This window comes from Hippocampus comes, unplaced genomic scaffold, assembly GCF_001891065.2.
Source record: "Hippocampus comes isolate QL1 unplaced genomic scaffold, H_comes_QL1_v1.1 scaffold249, whole genome shotgun sequence".
Taxonomy (NCBI): domain Eukaryota; kingdom Metazoa; phylum Chordata; class Actinopteri; order Syngnathiformes; family Syngnathidae; genus Hippocampus; species Hippocampus comes.
Genome location: NW_017805035.1, coordinates 924380 through 941297, shown reverse-complemented (window position 1 = coordinate 941297; position 16918 = coordinate 924380). Strand labels below are relative to the sequence as shown.

Genomic DNA, 16918 nt, shown 5'->3' with positions numbered 1-16918 from the left:
CGTTTCCCAGTTTGAAAAAAAATGTCAGCCAACTTCAAGCTATTTCAACCTGAACAGTGCCCCTTTGGTTAAATGCAGCAAAAATTAAACCTGGGAATGATAATGATAACGGAGTGGTAGGAGGAAAGAAATTTGCTGCATTTTCTGGTTTAGGCAATGTTAGATATCGGTCATTAGATGAAGGGCGAAGGTTTGTTGAAAACATTTGCTTCAAAATCCATATGACTGGAAGCTATAGCTCTGTGCAAAGGACATTTGTCGCCCAGAAACAGAAGTGGGGTCGATCAACCCATTTTTAGGAAAAAGAGGGTTGTATTTGTGTTAAAATATTACATTTCAACCCATTACTGCGTGGTTTTAACAGTTGTCTCGCATGCTAAATAAGGATATGGTGGTAAAAATAAATTCTAAAGAGGTCTAAAATTTTGGGGGTGCTTGGATTCACTTTAGGGGTGGTTTGAGCACCCTCAAAAATGGGCTCGACACACAGACTGACAATTTGTCATGTGAGAATTAGAGCCTATCAAGGTATACCTAAGACTGAGTAACCCAGAACCTCTTGACTGTGAGGCAGATTGACCAACCACTACCAATCCGTGCTGCCATGAGTATGAAATAAGGCACGCACGTACGTACATCTGTGTAGTCAGTATGTTTTTATTTACAAGCATTAACCTCAAAGTGTGTCGATAAGAAGTGCAGCTCTCTCCATTGTTGTAGTTTGTTTTGGGAATGTCGGCCTCTGGCGGTCCAAAATGTTCCCCCTGGAGAAATGTCCATGTCAGCAACAATCAAAAATTCTTCCCAGGGAAAAACAACAACAACAAAAAAAAAAATGACAACAGCGAGTTGTCGGCTTCAGCAGACTGGCGCCACTGCCCCCGCCCCCCAAAAATCTAATAATGCAAAAATAGGAAACACAATAATAAAATTGGCATTTTTTGCGCAGCCAAATGACAATGAAGTCAGGATGCTGTGAAGTCATTTCAGGAACATTTTAGGAATAAGCCTCAAATGTATTTGTTGATCGGTTTTGAGGGCTTTTTAGTTTTTGGAGAAGTTTTTTTTTTTCTTTTAGAGGGGGCTGGGGGTGGGGTTCGGGGAATTTCGTGGTTTTTGAGTATAATAAGGCAAAGACAAAAGTTACTTTCTTGCTAATGTCATCACAACTTGACACACACATATGTATATATATATATCTATATTTATATATACTGCAGATAGTATATACTGTATGTGGCTCTACACACACATACAGTATACAGTGCACGCACGCTCGCACACACGCACACATGCATAATAGAAACACATTCTGTTAGCAACAACGACATCGCAAAGAAAACAAGAACCAAGCGTCGCAGCGCTTCACACCTCTTCAAGTCTTTACTGCAACTCGGTGCAACCTTCGCGTCGCCGTCAACGCAATTGCTGCGTATTCGCTGATGTGGTAGTTATTGTGGGCAATGTAGCTGTTGATGTCGTCAATCTAGTTGTTTGATGGCGTTACGAAAGGAGTCACTCATGTAGTTATCGATACGGTCGATGTAGTTGTCGTTGTTGACGTCCGTATAGCTGGTATGTAGTGATTGTAGAAGTCGTCGGTGTACTGTACACTTTGATGTCATTATTTTTGTTGTTGACGCAATTGTTAATGTTACCATTAATACGGTTGTGTAGACAATGTGTATTTGTTAATGTCGTTATTGATGTAGTGGTTATTGAAGAAGTCACTGGTCTTGCTGTTAATGCTGATGCAGCCGCTGTAATCCACGTAGTTGTTGATGTAGTTATTGTTGATGTAGTTGTTTAAATAGGTGTAGATGTACACACTGATGCAGTTTGGTATGATTGCAGTTGTTCTTCAGATAGTGTTTTGTTTTGACATTGTTGTCATTGACGTAGTTATTGTTGATGTCGTGATAAAAGAAGCCGTTGAGATAGTTATTGTTGACGCAATTGTTGAAGTCGATGCAATTATGGTTTTAGTTGTTGACAGTGAAACCGGTATACGTATGATGTTCAGTGGTGATTAAAGTGTTTGTTGTAGTAGCTGTTATTGTTGCTGTAGTTGTTGATGTCGACATTGATGTCATTGTTTTTGCTGAGGTAACTCCACATAGTTGTGGTCATTGAAGAAATACTGTAGCTGATGTGGTCACCGAAGTCGCTGTGTTGTTGTCAACGTAGTGGTTGATGTCGCCGTTCCTGTAATCGTTGACGTAGATGTGCGGTTAGTGATGCAATCAATGTGGTCACGAATGTAGTTGTTGCGTAGACAATGTAATCATTGCAGTTGCAGTGTTGTTGCGGACTCGAGTCGTGAATGCAGGCGTAGTCATTCATGCAGCTGACGTGACTATTCATGTCGTGGTTGGTGTAATTGTTGACATAGTTAGGTCATTATCGATTCAGTTTTTGACTGAGGAGTGGCCGAAGTTGTTGCGGTTGCACTTTGAGGGCGCCATCAGCTGTTCTGCGCTGCGTTGCGTTGCAAGGTCAATGTAGTGTGTCACGTAGAAGAGAACAATACCAATATGGTACAAAGATAATTCCCCACGTCAACTTGAGGCGCCGGTCCGTGTCTGAAATGCCGTCAGTAGTTGAAGTTGGCGTGCGGGCTGACGGGCGAGGAGGCGGGAATAAAGAGCGGCTTGGGCGGGGCGTCGGATTTTAGGGGGGGCCCTCTTCGCATCCCTCCGCCGCCCCTGAGAGGGCCTTCCTGCTGGGCGGCGTTGTAGCGTGCCAAGTACCCGGGCGGCAGGAGGGGAAAGTGCCCGTCGCAGCTTCCTGTGGAGTTCATGCGCGCCAAGAGGGGCGGCGGCTGGTGGGCGACTCCCATACGTTGGCTGAAGCTGTGATGGCGAGGGAGCGCCGCCCTGCGGGGGGGCGCCGCCCCGCCGGCACCGGATACGGCGGCACCCATTAAGGAGTGCCTCTGGGACGAGGACTGGCGGCGCTCCAGCGTGGACGTGTGTGGCGGAGGCGGCGGCGGGTCCGGGGGGACGTCCATGCGGCGGGTGAGGCTGTCGCGGGGCAGCGTGGACGAGCTGTAGTACGGCGCCGACTCCGTCTCGGGAATGTGAGGCTGGACGCGGCCGGCGTAGGCCAGGTGCCCCGCGGCCGCCGCGCCGCCGGTGTGATGCCCCCCCGACGGGCTGATGAGCTGCGGCGTCTTGGTGCCGCCCCCCTCGTGGATGTGCTTGAGCAGCTCGTCCAATGAGGTGACTTCCATCACCTTGTGGGCGTAGCCGGGGTGTTGCGGCAGGAGGCGCTCGGCGTTGTGGACTTTGCGCTCATCGGGGTGGCGCGACGCCCCATAGGGGAACACGTGGGCCGAGGGCGGCCGAGACGCGTTGTTGCAGTTGTGGTTCTTCTCCCACTGGTTTCGGAAGGCCTTCATGCTCTTGATGGGCAGCTCGGGCGTGGAGTCCGGCGTGGGCAGTCCAGAGAGTTCCGAGGACGAGCGCAGGTGGTGGTGGTGGGGCAGCACCAGGTCCCCCATTGACATGGCATGGTGGGTGCTCCTCCTGGGGGCCTCCTTGGAGAACAAGGAGCTGTAGATCTTCGGGGAGGATGCCTCCAGCTTGTCCTCTTTGCCGGCGCCGCCCTCCAGGAGGCCATTGAGCTTGGCCAGGCTGCGCAGGGACAGCGCGTGAGGGATCTGGACCTCAGGGTCCTTGGAGAGCTTCCGGGTCTTGTGCCCTGTCCGGTTGCAGTAGCAGGATACCAGAAAACCCGAGAGGAAGGCGCCCAGCACAAAGGCCACCAGCACGCACGCGATCAGCAGCGTGTAGTGGACGCTGTGGTTGCTCTTGTCCACTTCGGAAGGACGGCGCACGCCTGAAAACAACGCAAAATCATTTATTAGTTCTCATTTGCAAGGTTTTTATTGTGACCAAAAACCAACAAAATAATTTAAAGTAAAATGTTTAAAAAATATTTTTTAAAATAAAAAAATGACACACCAACTCTTAAAAAACAACAACAAAAAAAAAAAACAATCAAAACATAACACCGTATGTTTTGTGGACTACAAGTCAATTTTTTTTTTTTTTTAAAGTTTGGCTCGTCCTGCGACTAACTCAGGTGCGTCTTGTACAAATTAAAATTAGAGTTTGACAGCCCAAATCATCATTCCCGAATCGTTTTGACTTTCTTTTGGCAGTTGGCCAGGAGGTGGCAGGGATGCGCCAAGATTTTCCAACTGTCAAAAGAAAGTAGAAGAAATGGATGAACAAGAAAAAGGACTGGAAGAAGATATGGAAGGAGAAGAAATAATAGGAGTCGTCATGACAACTAATGTATGACATATTACGAGTTCAGCATGTGGCTTCCTTTCGCCACAGTCAGGATTTAGAGAGTCAAAAAAACCCCCAAAACAACGTAATCTCTCACCAGGATTCTAGCTTTGGCCACAATGCAACATGGGATTCTAGTCAAGGTAAACCATAAAAAAAAAAAGCAGCCCAGATTTGAACCCATCACCTCTCAACTTTGAGGCAGACATGCTAACCACTGCCATGCTGCGCTTTTGAGTCATTTTCATCCATACTGAGAGCATACATGAGAATTCATGCTCTTGATAAAAACAAACCTCATGGAAGGGAACAAAAGGATAGTGAGGGAAGCACAATTGAGCCATCAGCAGCTGTCAATCATTCGTGTTTCCCCACCTTTAAGCCCCAGCAACACAGAAAATGGCCGCCACTCAAAAGACTCAATATGGACTTAATTGACAGTGTGGTGTGTGTGTGTGTAGTGTAATGCACGTGTGATGTGTGTACGTGTGCGTGTGTGTGTAATGTGTAAACGACCTTGGTCCACACTGCCGACCATCTGGGGTGTCACGTCTCTCCTCTACGCCACCGCCCCCAAAAGCCCACATGACACATTGGTGAGTGTGTGTGTTTGTCTCATTAGCATATGTCCCCGTGGGTGCGCGTGCGAACATGCAGGTGGTCCAAAGCAACAGAATTGCGGCTAAAATCTTTGCTGAGGAGTGAAAATGATGTTAATGCTCATAACGGGATGATGATGATCGTTAAGATGATGACTCATCACGTTCACTGATCAATAATGAACAATACGCAGCGGAGCTCAACTTTCATCTTTTTTTTGGGGGGGAGGGGGGGCTGAAATGAACACTGACGAGATCGCTCGCATGCACGACGGGGGGGGGGGGCTATCTTCAATTTACAAAAATCTCTTCAAGGGCAAATTAAAAATCCACCGCTGACAAAAACGTGAACGTGTACGAATGATTCAGAGCTGTGTCCCAATATTTTCGCTCAAATAGTGAGCAAGGCGCGGCGGTGGAGGAAATTAGGAGCAGACTCAAGATTATTTTTCAGAAGTGCGCAGACAAAAGTGTGCAACTCGTTTGTAACGTGTATGCGTGCGTGTGTGTGTGCGTGTGTGTGTGTGTGTGTGTGAGGAGAAAGTGGTCGTCATGGCAACCGTGGCAGACAACGACGTCGACTCCCAGGAGGCTTTGCAGGCCTCAAAGTGTCAGACGTCTGCTGACAGATAAAGACAGCGCAAGGAAGAGCAACATCCAAGCAAACCGCATCAGACGTTTTATTTTTTATTTTTTTTTGTCCTCCGTGGTCTCTTCCTCGGTCTATCGTTTGAGCGCACGCAGTCCAGGACGAGTTCGATGAATTAATTAGTCAAGTGACCACAGCAGCACATTAAAATTTCATCTTTTCAGCCATCCATTAGACAGTGACAAATTGACACCGAGACGCTTGTGATCATCCCAGGAATTCGGCTGCTTCAGAGCTACGGTATGTGTTTCAAGTACGCATGTGCGGTGTGTCAGCATACATCGACGTATGCGTGAATGAATGCGTGTTTATGTTGAAGAGGAGGGAGGGGGAGGGGAGAGCAAGACGTGATTGACAGGACGTCACTTGAGAAAATGTTTTGAAGATGCAAGTATCAAGTATCAGCACACGTCCTCCTCGTGTTGTGGGAGGACAAACACCAATCACTGGAAATGAAAACAGACGCAGCGCTCGTCTCTCTGCTTTCCATCAACAGAGTGAAGAAAAAAAAAGTAAGTCAGGGAGGTTTTCCTCACGCTCGGTGACTCCATGTCCTTGAGAAGACGGCACCGGTTGTGCGGAAAAAGCACAAAGTGTGGCGGGACTTGACAACGGGTGGAATGATTGACAACGGCTGCATTGGGAATCGTTAACTCATTGTTGACTCCTTAATCTTAAAAACCTGAATACTTCGGAGTCAGCCAATCCTCCATTAAGCCTCTCCAGTTGGTCCAGAATGCTGCTGCTCGCCTCTCGACTGGTACTCGTAAGAGGGAGCACATAACTCCGACTCTGGCATCCCTTCACTGGCTCCCTGTACATTTTTAAGATCCTATTATTTGTTTTCAAATCTTGAAATGGCCTCGCTCCACCGCCCCTACACACCTGCCCGGTGCCTCAGGTCTACGGACCAGACATTATTAGAGGTACCAAGAACTAAGCAGAGGCTCAGAGGGGACCGAGCCTCTCTTTGGAATGACCTCCCACTGAACATTCTCTATCCTCCCCCGCAAATAATCGACGCCTCCCCGAAAGGTTCATAATTGCTGAATGATGTGACAAAATGGCAGCAAAGCCCTCAAAAATGAGAGGATCACAAACCCCAATGCTTCTAGCACATACACAATCGCGAAGCCATGTTACTTGAACAACTCTATTCAGTCTTTCAAATATTCAACACAAACAAACCACCTTCACGTGAGACAATAGCGTAAGCTAGCATGCGTGTTATTCAGGCTGACGTAACGTCATACGTGGGCAAACCAATAGGCACGCTGATACTTTACACAAACGGTATTAAGTCGTTCAACTGAGCTTTTGGCGTCGACGCACAAAAATAAACGTTAAGGGAATGCAGGCAAATTGAAATGACATGCATCGGGAGGGAAGCAGAAACATACTTTCACTTTTGAATTTGCATGAAGTGAAACACCCAAAAAAAGAGAACATCTCAAACAGGTGAAAAAAATTGCTCTGGATGAATTAGACCTAACAACACCAAGATTCCACCAGAGGGCGCTAATGTAATACTTCAATTGCTTTTGGCCTGAGCAGCAAATAGCGAGTAACAAAGGCTGGAGTTTCAACAAATAAAAGATGGATTCCCCAAAAGAAGAAAATAAATAAATAAATAAAATGGAAGTCTGACACTAGCTTATTAGCACTGCAATCCAACACGCCCCGACAGGAAATGGACTCACATGCCCCCGTGAGTGCTATATAAGTATCACAACATTCCATGTTGCGAGGCGGGAATGTTGTGTGAAGTCCAGCAAAAAAAAAAAAAAAAAAAAAAAAAGTTGAATTTCTAGTCAAGAGCTGCTCTTTTAATAAAGTCAAAAGAGTTCAGTAATTAGTGGGAGTGAATGTGAGCTCAAGAGGGCGTGTAATTGTTCCGTAATGACTTCTTCATCCTGACAGCAGCGCCGCCTCAGGCTTTGTTTATGCGCACATGCAATCGCAGCGCAACGCCGCCGCGCCGCTCTAACAGCAAATCCAAACCTTTCTATTCACACACACACACAATCCACCTCAACCGTCTGTGGCAAAAGAGAAGTTTAAGTTTCCACATGCAAAAACTGAATTCGGGTGGAGGAGATTTCTGGAGATAATCAATGAGCTCATCCACTATCATTTTTTTTTAACATAGAAGCACTTTGAGGTCGATGTAAAGACATAGATAAATCACACGTAAATGCTGCGGTCTGACTGGCTGCTGTTCAGCGTTAGGTTGTCATGGCATCGGTCAGTTGCGTTGCCGGTCAGTTCCTTTAGTCAGTGGTAATAAGGAGTCGGTCGTGTTAGCAGTCAGTCGTGTTAGCGGTGAGTTGCGCCGGTGGTCGGTCACGTTAGTTAGTTGTATTAGCTGTCAGTCATTTTAATGGTCTGCTGTGTTAGGGGGTCAGCCGTGTTGGTCTATTGTGTAAGCGGTCAGTCATGTTCTCAGTCAGTCGTGTTCGCAGTCAGTTGTGATAGTGGTGTTAGCAGTGATCCATGTTAGGTGTTGGCTGTTTTGGCGGTCAGTTGTAGTCGGTGGTGTTAATTGTCAGTCATACTAATTGTGTCGGCAGTTGGTCCCGTTATCGGTCGTGTTCGTGGTTTGCTGTGTGAGCAAGTCAGTTGCATTAGTCGGTCATGATAGCGGTCTGTCATGTTAGTTCTGTTCGCGCTAGGTCGTGTTAGTCAGTGGTGTTAGCAGTCAGTCGCATTATCAGTAAGTTGTGTAGGCGGTCAGACGCATAAGTCAGTGGTGTTAGCGGTCAGACTCGTGAGTCAGTTGTGTTAGCTGTCAATCGCGCTAGTGGTCAGTTATGTGGGCGGTCAGTTGCATTAGTCAGCGGTGTTAATAGTCAGCGAGGTTAACAATCAGCGGGTTTAGCGGTCAGTTTTGTTGACAGTCCGTTGCGCTAGTTAAGCTGGCTGTCAGTAGCGTTCGTCGTGTTAGCATTCGGATGTTTCGGTTGTCAGTCACTTATGTTAGCGATTGTGTTGGCGGTCAGTAGTGTTCGTTGTAAGCTCACCGCTCACCACAAATCACGGAGATGGTGCCGCCTCCACTGCCGAGTCAGCATCCTCAAACAGAACGTGCCACATGTTGTGCTTTGCACCTTTAAATGGAGAGCACTGACAACTCATGCACGCTCTCCTTTGCATGCACACGGCCGCAAAGCAGTGCGCTTCCGGAGCAAACTTCCCAGTGGCTCGAACGAGAATATGACGCCACCAAGGGAGTTTCCTTTGTGTCGCCACAGTAAACACGGGAAGTCACTTTGCATGATTACAACATGTTGACTGCAGCTTTAAAGAAGGTGGCCGGGGGGTGGGAGGGATGTTGGGGGGCTCATGGTGGGGTCAATTTCAGTGGGGGATTTGGGATAGGTGTTATGAGGAAGCAAGCGGGTCAGGCAGGGAAGACCACAGAAGGTGGGACATTGGTAGCAGGGGTCAGGGAGGATACAATCACTGTGGGCCCAGTCAGTCACTGTTGTCAAAAAAAAAAACAAAAAAAAAACCTAGTGTGTAGTGTTTGAGATCCTTTTCTTGACTATGCATCATGGTCACATACCACAGAGAGATCGAATCAGCTGCAGTGTTACTCAGCGTCAAAGCATGCTGGCTTGTGAAAAAAAAACTCAGTCTTCACATTTTTTTAATCTTTCAAATATTCCGTGTTGTTTTGGCGGTGTGACCTAGTTCCGTCACTGCTGATTGGTCAAGTTTTTTTCATATTTAATAGGAATCCGGTCCATATGGACATTTGCATATTAAAGACTGGAGTCAGCGCTTCTGTGCGGGGCACGTTATGACCTGCTAAACTTATAAATATTTATAGATAAAATGAAATATTCTTCAAGTATTTGTTTGTCGGAGGCCATCTGCTGGGAGCAAATGTCCAACTTCTCTGCAGGACTTTTAGCCTCTCCCGCACAACAAAATTTCTCAGGATCGTTGATTGCCATGGTTTTGATAAGTATAAAAAAACACTGATTTCATTATAAAAATCAAAAATAATTACCTGAGTGTTAATAACCACAGCACAGTGTGTGTGTGTGTTCTATTTCTTTTTCTCATTGTATGTGTTGCATCTCTTGATGCCCTTAGCGAGGATTTACGCCGCTCTGACAGCACACGTCAGCAAGAAGGTGAGGCAGGTGGCGAGGAAAACCACTTCCTTAACTTCCATCCACCCTGCTAAATCCCCCAAAAGCTGTTCTTATGACCTCCATCCGCCAAGGAGACAACTTGTGCTGTATAGAGTGTGTTGTTCAAGTTTGTGCTGCTGGCATTGGTTCGCAAGCTAATGTTAGGGAGGGTTCACTCTCGACATTGGTGTGCACACTGCTAGGAGACTTCTGTTCGGGTCTCTCTTGCTGGTTGTGTTAGTCTTGTTCGCCGTCGGTTAAGTTATTTAGTTGCGTTAATCAGTTGTGTTGCCAGTCAGTTATGTTGGTCCGGCATTCTTTGCAGTCAATTGTGATAGTGGGCACTTGTGTTAGCGGTCTGTTGTGTGACGATGAATTGAGTTAGTCAGCGCTGTTAGCGATCACTGGTGTGTTTGATTGCATTAGTCAGTCACTTGTGTTAGCAGTCACTTGTGTTAGTCAGGCATATGGGACCCAGCAGCGCAAATCCCTAAGAGGTTGCAGTGCACAGAAGACACAAGCCCCTTCCCCTTACCCTCCATCTCCACAATGATTGGCTCCGAGTCAGGTGACCCTTGCTCCCCTTCGTAGGGAGGGCCCTCCGGACCTGGACCTCTTTCAGGGTCACCTGCCTCCTTATGATTGGATGGGCCGGCGCTTGTGGGTATGGCCTTCCCTGTGGTCGCAGCGGAGGAAGGAAGAGGAGGGGGAGGGGCAACACAGTGATTGATTAGTGACCGGTCAATCAACTTCCGGATTCGGAAGGAAAATTGCTCAAGTGCACGCCTCGTTGTGAAACGTGTACACTCATCTGTCAATCAATCAATAATAGATGATTGACGTGATGATAAAAAAAAAATTTGCATGGTGACACAGGCGTTGGCAGGCTCACATTAGCGATGTCGCTAACTGACAGGAAGTTAAACAACAACGTGTAGAATGTTTGGTGAATTTAGACCACGCGTGTGAGTGATCGGTTTGTTGTGCGGTCGATTGTGTTAGTCGTGTGAGTGGTCAGTTGTGTTGGGGGATCGTGATGTTCGCAGTCTCACGCGCGAGTTGTGTTAGGGGTCTGTCATGGTAGCTATCAGTTACGATGGCGGTCAGCTGATTTAGTCAGTCGTGTTAGCTATCAGTTGTGTAAGTGGTCTGTCACATTAGCGGTCAGTTGCATTAGATTTCTGAAAGGATGTTAAACGATGGCGCGTGGAATGTTTGTCAATTGGCAGACATATTGTCCTGCTGACACAGTGCATGCTTGATAGCATCATTAGCGCCCTCCTGTTAGCAGCGTGCTAAATGGCCCTTAAAGGGAGGGAAAAAAAGCCTCCGTTTGTCATCTTCCTGGTGGCGTGCCAGATGACGGCGTCCTGCCACGTCACCATCTGTGCGTTCTCTTTGATTTATTGTGAAGGTTTTTGTTTCTATGGCAACAACGCAAAAGATGGAGGATAATCTGATTGGATATGCCGGTGGGTGTTTATCGTCCGCCTTTCTCCCTGCGGGCAACCATTGTTGAGATGACAGGAAGTGGAAGAAAAATGGCGTCCGGGGCTTAGGCGAGTGGCGGCCTCGTGCGATCCATCAGCTTTGTTAGTGTGATAAATATTTCACCAGACAAAAGAGCGAGAAGCGTGAGAGTGCATCCAGCGGGGATCAAACACTGAGCTGCATCCTAAGAGTCGCCAGCAGAGTGCTAACTCCGCCCCCACGGAAGTGAAGTTATGGAAGTCTGCTCGGCAATATTTCGTTACAATAGACATCGAGAACACAAACATTCGGGACAACTTAGGCTGACGACACATTAGGAACAGCGCTACAAAATGGTAAACTCACTGCTTGTATGTGGGGCCCATATCATGGATATGGGGGTCATTCCAAACACATCCTGGGTTGTATTAGTGGTTAGTCAATTGTGTTGGTGGTCAGTTATGTTGTTGTTTGGTTGGTTGGCAGTCAGTTGTGGCACTGATCAGCTGTGTTAGTGATCATTTAGTCAGTCATTCACTGGTCTTTGGTCAGTCATGTTCGTTTACAGTCGGTCATGTCAGTCGTCGGTCAGCCATATTAGCAGTTACGGGTTAGCAGTCAAGCCACGTTAGTGGTCAGTCAGCTGTGTTGGCGGTCAGTCTTGTTAGCGGTCGGTCAATCCGGTTAACGCTCAAGGCAGTGGTGTTTAGTGGTTCGTCAGTTGTATTAGATGTCAGTCATGCTCGCAATCAGTTGTGTTATTGGACAGTCGTGTTAGTCGTCAGTGGCCTTAGCGGTCAATCGTGTTCACGCTCAGTCAAGTTAGTGGTTAGTCAGTGATTTTAGTGGTCGGTTGTATTCGCGGTTAGTTGTTTGTTGGTCAGTCAAGTAGTACAAGTCTGTTTGGTTGGTTGGCAGTCAGTTGTGGCACTGATCAGCTGTGTTAGTGATCATTTAGTCAGTCATTCAGTGGTCTTTGGTCAGTCATGTTCGTTTACAGTCGGTCATGTCAGTCGTCGGTCAGCCATATTAGCAGTTAAGTGTTAGCAGTCAAGCCATGTTCGTGGTCAGTCAGCTGTGTTGGCGGTCAGTCTTGTTAGCGGTCGGTTAATCCGGTTAACGCTCAAGGCAATGGTGTTTAGTGGTTAGTCAGTTGTATTAGATGTCAGTCATGCTGGCAATCAGTTGTGTTATTGGACAGTCGTGTTCATTGTCAGTGGCCTTAGCGGTCAATCGTGTTCACACTCAGTCAAGTTAGTGGTTAGTTAGTGATTTTAGTGGTCGGTTGTATTAGCGGTTAGTTTGTTGGTCAGTCAAGTAGTACAAGTTTTCAGTCAGTTGTGCTAGTGGTCAGTCGTGTGTGTAGTCAATTGTGTTAGCTGTCAACCAGCCATGTTCTGTTCAGTCGTGTTCATGGTCAGTCAGTCTTGTTAGCAGTTAGCTACGCTAGTGCTCAGTGAGCCAGTCGTGTTATAGAGGTCAGTGGTGTTAGCAACCATTCAGTCTTGTTGGCGGTCAGTCAAGAGATACAAAATGGATGCCCACAGTGTGGGTCCGCGTCTGCCAAGACAGGTTGTGACAAACGTTAACAATTTTTTTCTTCAGGGCCTCCTGGGTTGTATCGGAGCACCGGCCAGCTCGGCCGTGTCCCGATACTTCATTCCCAGCACGCCACAGGCACTGGTGAGCCAAATGAGACATGACAGGGATGGCAGTCCTCGGGGATAAAGACCATTAAAGACAAAGGCCGCCATGTTTAAGCTGTCACCGAACAGCCTGAATGAAAGATTCCGGAAGCTTCCAGGCGGCATTCAGAAGTGTGGAGGAGCAAGAGGTCATTTGTGGACAGAACGTGGGGGGGGGAATTTGTGAACTGACCGTAAGACGAGTCCAGAGGTGTGTTATGCTTGCGAGTGGTCGCCAGGATATCTGAAGATGGAAAACAAAAGAAAACGTTTGGAATTAGTTTTCCCGTCAAGGATTCCCAGTCTCGACTGTGATTCATCTCCAAGGAGATATCTTTGTTGTCGCCTTTGTTGTTGTTGTCTGCGTTATGCAAACGAGCGATAAAAACGGCATCCGAGAAACGCCTCACCAAACCGGGGAAGATTAAAAGCACTTCCTAGAGGGGTATCACAGGAGGGGTCGGAAAAAATTGTTCGGCATTCACCCGACACAATTGGAACATGCTAATGCTTCATGGTAATGTGTGTGTTTGGAGGGGGTGAGCTGCTATCTCGTGTCGAACCTGACATGACTGACGTTTGTTTTTCCTTTCAGCTGCCAGAAGACGCCGATGTTGTTAACTTTTTTTTTTTTTTTTTTTACGTATGCGAGCACTGGACGGAATAATTAGCATCTCGTCTGGAACGTTCTTCACGGCCGACTGACGACAAACTGATTGTCTGTCAGCTTCACGCAATTAAAAAGACAAACTCCAGGATTCAACGAGGAGATCAACATCGGCACAGCCTACAGCAGTCGACACGTACGTGCTAACTAGCTAGCCGAGAGACAATACAGTACTGGCGACGGTAGATTCGATTGGCCTTTGTTTATGTTGTGATAAGACAATGTCGTGGACTCACCGTGACAGGCGTTCGGATGGAGAGGAGCGGCGTTCTCCACGTCCTGCTCAAAGGCGCTTCTGGGTGGATACACAAAACACTTGCGTCAGCAACTAACATTTCACGTGATATGATGCCACCTATGTCATATGTCACATGTCGGAGGTCACATTGTGCCACTCAAGTCATATGATGTCTGCTGTGTCATTGCTCAAAGATACTTAAACGATGCCACATGTCACCTGTGTTAGATGGTGCCACCCAGGTCGCATGATGCCATGCCTGGTCACCCACATCGCATGTGATGTCTCATGTGGCATCTGTGCCGCAAGGTTCCACCGACAGTATGTCACACGTCAGCTGTCTTTCATGATGCCACCTGTCATATGTCACTTATGTCATATGTGTAAGCCGTGTGACACTGTAATAAATCCAATGTGCTTTTGTTTAGACTCAAAGATGCTTGAATGATGCCACATGGGATGTCTGCATCTGACACGATGCCACCAATAATGTTCGTGTCACAGTATACCGCCAATGTCACCTGTTATCTTGCGATCTCGCGTACGTCACGCCACGCGTGTCATATTTGCCGTCTTCGGTCTCATTCGTGTCACATGAGCTCACATAATATCACATTTCACCTGATTCCGCCTCTCTGACGTCGCATCGTTTGTGTCATGACTTCTGACCACATGGAATCATGTCATTCGCCACCGTTCATATGATTACAAGTCATAATATAAACTCGTCATGATGTGACATAGGTGACATCAAAATAATCCGTGTATGATGTCATGTGATGCCATCACATGATATCATCTCACCCCGTCACATGGTCAGTCTTTCGTCTTTAAGGCGACGGGTAAAATTGTATTTCTACTTTCTCCTCCTCATAACAAACAACACCGATGATGTTTGCCTGCTGAGACTGCCAGGTAGGCAATGAAGACAGAGGCACGACACCAGAACGCGCTGTCATTTTTTTGTTGAGACTTCCTGCTGTGGCTTGTGCTGCTACAAGGTAAAAGTTTCTGGACAAAACTTTTTTTTGTTTTTTTTTTTAGCTGTGTACTGTGAATGAGAACAGCGTGTGCGGAACACGACAAAGAAGAGTTTTCGTCACAGTCTCAACTTGAAATCACAACCCCCCCCCCCGCACCTCCACAAAAAATAAACAATTTGAGATTCTAGCCTCGGTGTGACATCTTTGTCACAAAAATATAGAGTAGAAAAAGAAGAGGTGAAATAAAAGAATAGAAGATGTCATCAAGCTTGCATGGTAAATATGAGCGCCTCTTCTCAGGAAACTGACTCCGACTTGGCGCTGTCACTCAAGTCACATGCTGTCAGCAACAATATGACACCTGTGTCCCATGTCCCATGATGCCACATGTTAAATAATTCTAGCTGTGTCACATTTGCAATATACGGCATATCATGTCACCTCGGTCACATGATGTGATGTCACTTGAGGTGTGTCACCTATTTCACATTACATTGCCCGAATCACATCAAGCACAACATGAAAACAAGGTCCCTTATGCAACTCAGCAAATCCATCGATCCATCCCTGCAGTATGGTGCACAAGTGATTAGCACGTCTGCCTCGCAGTTCTTATGCTTTGGATTTGAATTGCCGGTGCACATTCCACATCCATGCATATTAAACAACAATAGAGCACAAAAGACATGTAGAAATCTAAATCACACTGATGCTAACCCTCCCAACACCTATATCACATAGATGCCGTGCCACCTATGTCATTTACGAGAATGTGACGCGCGCCTCCGCTGTCTGAGGATCTCACAAGCGGCAAGAATGAAAACAAAAAGGATCCAAAGCAGATGTTCTGATCAAATTGACGTCGTCGTCTTTGCTGATTTTCCGACGTTTCCCAAAATTTCACCTCCTATGTTTTCTTGGTCTGCGTTTTTGCTCTGGAATGTGGAATGCGGAGCGGAGGATCTGGCACGGTTCTACAACACCCCTGACTGCTCGCTCATTGGACGGCGGCCCGTAAATCAAAAACCTCAGTGAGCCGCTCGGGAATGTTGTGTCAGAATGTCGTCTCTTTCCATCACTAAAGGGGCCTTCTACGAAATGAAGCTCACAGTGCGGAGTGGAAAATTCAGCCGGTCGCAGCTTGATGGGCAGCAAACACACAGCAAGTCCTTGACTGTCACTCAACAGTTAGTCCCGCCTTTATCAGCTGTCTGCTAATCGCGTCTTGTTTTTGATGATGTCACTGCGACATCCTAATGGCATCAACACGTTGTAGAGACTTACTTGATTCCGGGTGTGGTGGCGACACACTTTCCAGTCTTCAGCCACACGCAGTAAGGGTCCCGAGAGGACAGGCAGCGTCTGCAAGGCAAGAGAGATGACCATAAATATCATTTTTATGTATTAGTGTCTTCTGTGTTCCCCCTGCGATATCACGGCTCGTCCTCTGTGGCTCCGTGATGGCATATGTATATTCTCAAGTCATCGTCGATCGGATTTTATAGAATACAGGCAAGTCTGATTTTAGAGTTGCGTGCCTTTAGTGGAGTATTACATTGTGCTAGAACTTGCCAGGTAGCACTGAGGTCTCCTGGAAGAGATGCAACGTATATTAAGAGCAATAAGAAAAGGCAAAGAAGGTCCACAATTAAAATGCGAACAAAGCAAATGTATGGTGATGAATGTGTGCGTTGCTGCTCCGTGTGCATTGACGTAGCAGTTGTTGAAAGTTGATAACTCCAGTAGCATATTTGCAAATTCCTATTAGCCCGTCTACGGCATTTCACATCATATTAGCATTAAGCTAACAAAATGAAGCTATTTGGTTTGTTTGAACGTGTGTCTAAGTTTAAGTGGTTTTTGTTAACTTGAACTGCATTTAAATCGCTGATTTTTCACCTATCACTGGTGGGACTGGAACGTATCCCCTGTGGTCAATGAGGGCCTCTGTATTTATGTGTGCGTATATTACTATATATTGATTTGCCCATATATGGTATGTGCAAGGCTGAGTAATACGAGTGGTGATCTGGCATTCTCAATGGACATTTAAGGAGTAAATGACGCGTGTCTCAGCTCTACAGCCAGCGCTTGCAGAGCTTAAGTAGGACTCGCTTTCATGCATTTTACCCTCCCCCCCAAATCCCATCCAAAAACACCCCTTTAGTCCCCCCCCCAACATTTACC

General features: G+C 46.8%; 1 protein-coding gene across 2 annotated transcripts in view; it reads right to left on the bottom strand.

The window, feature by feature from the left end:
- Positions 1-637: 637 nt before the first annotated feature.
- Positions 638-16918, bottom strand: part of sema6cb (semaphorin 6Cb) — a 94722-nt gene continuing 78441 nt past the window's right edge. Inside the window, exons 17-21 of one of the 2 annotated variants that reach the window (XM_019863786.1) lie at positions 16016-16093; positions 13747-13805; positions 13037-13087; positions 10224-10364; positions 638-3840 (exon numbers count right to left, since the gene is read on the bottom strand). In XM_019863786.1, the coding sequence (XP_019719345.1) occupies positions 2594-3840; positions 10224-10364; positions 13037-13087; positions 13747-13805; positions 16016-16093 (1576 nt within the window). In that variant the 3' untranslated portion in view covers positions 638-2593. The remainder of the gene's footprint in view (positions 3841-10223; positions 10365-13036; positions 13088-13746; positions 13806-16015; positions 16094-16918) is intronic. The other variant, XM_019863787.1, reaches the window with a different exon arrangement.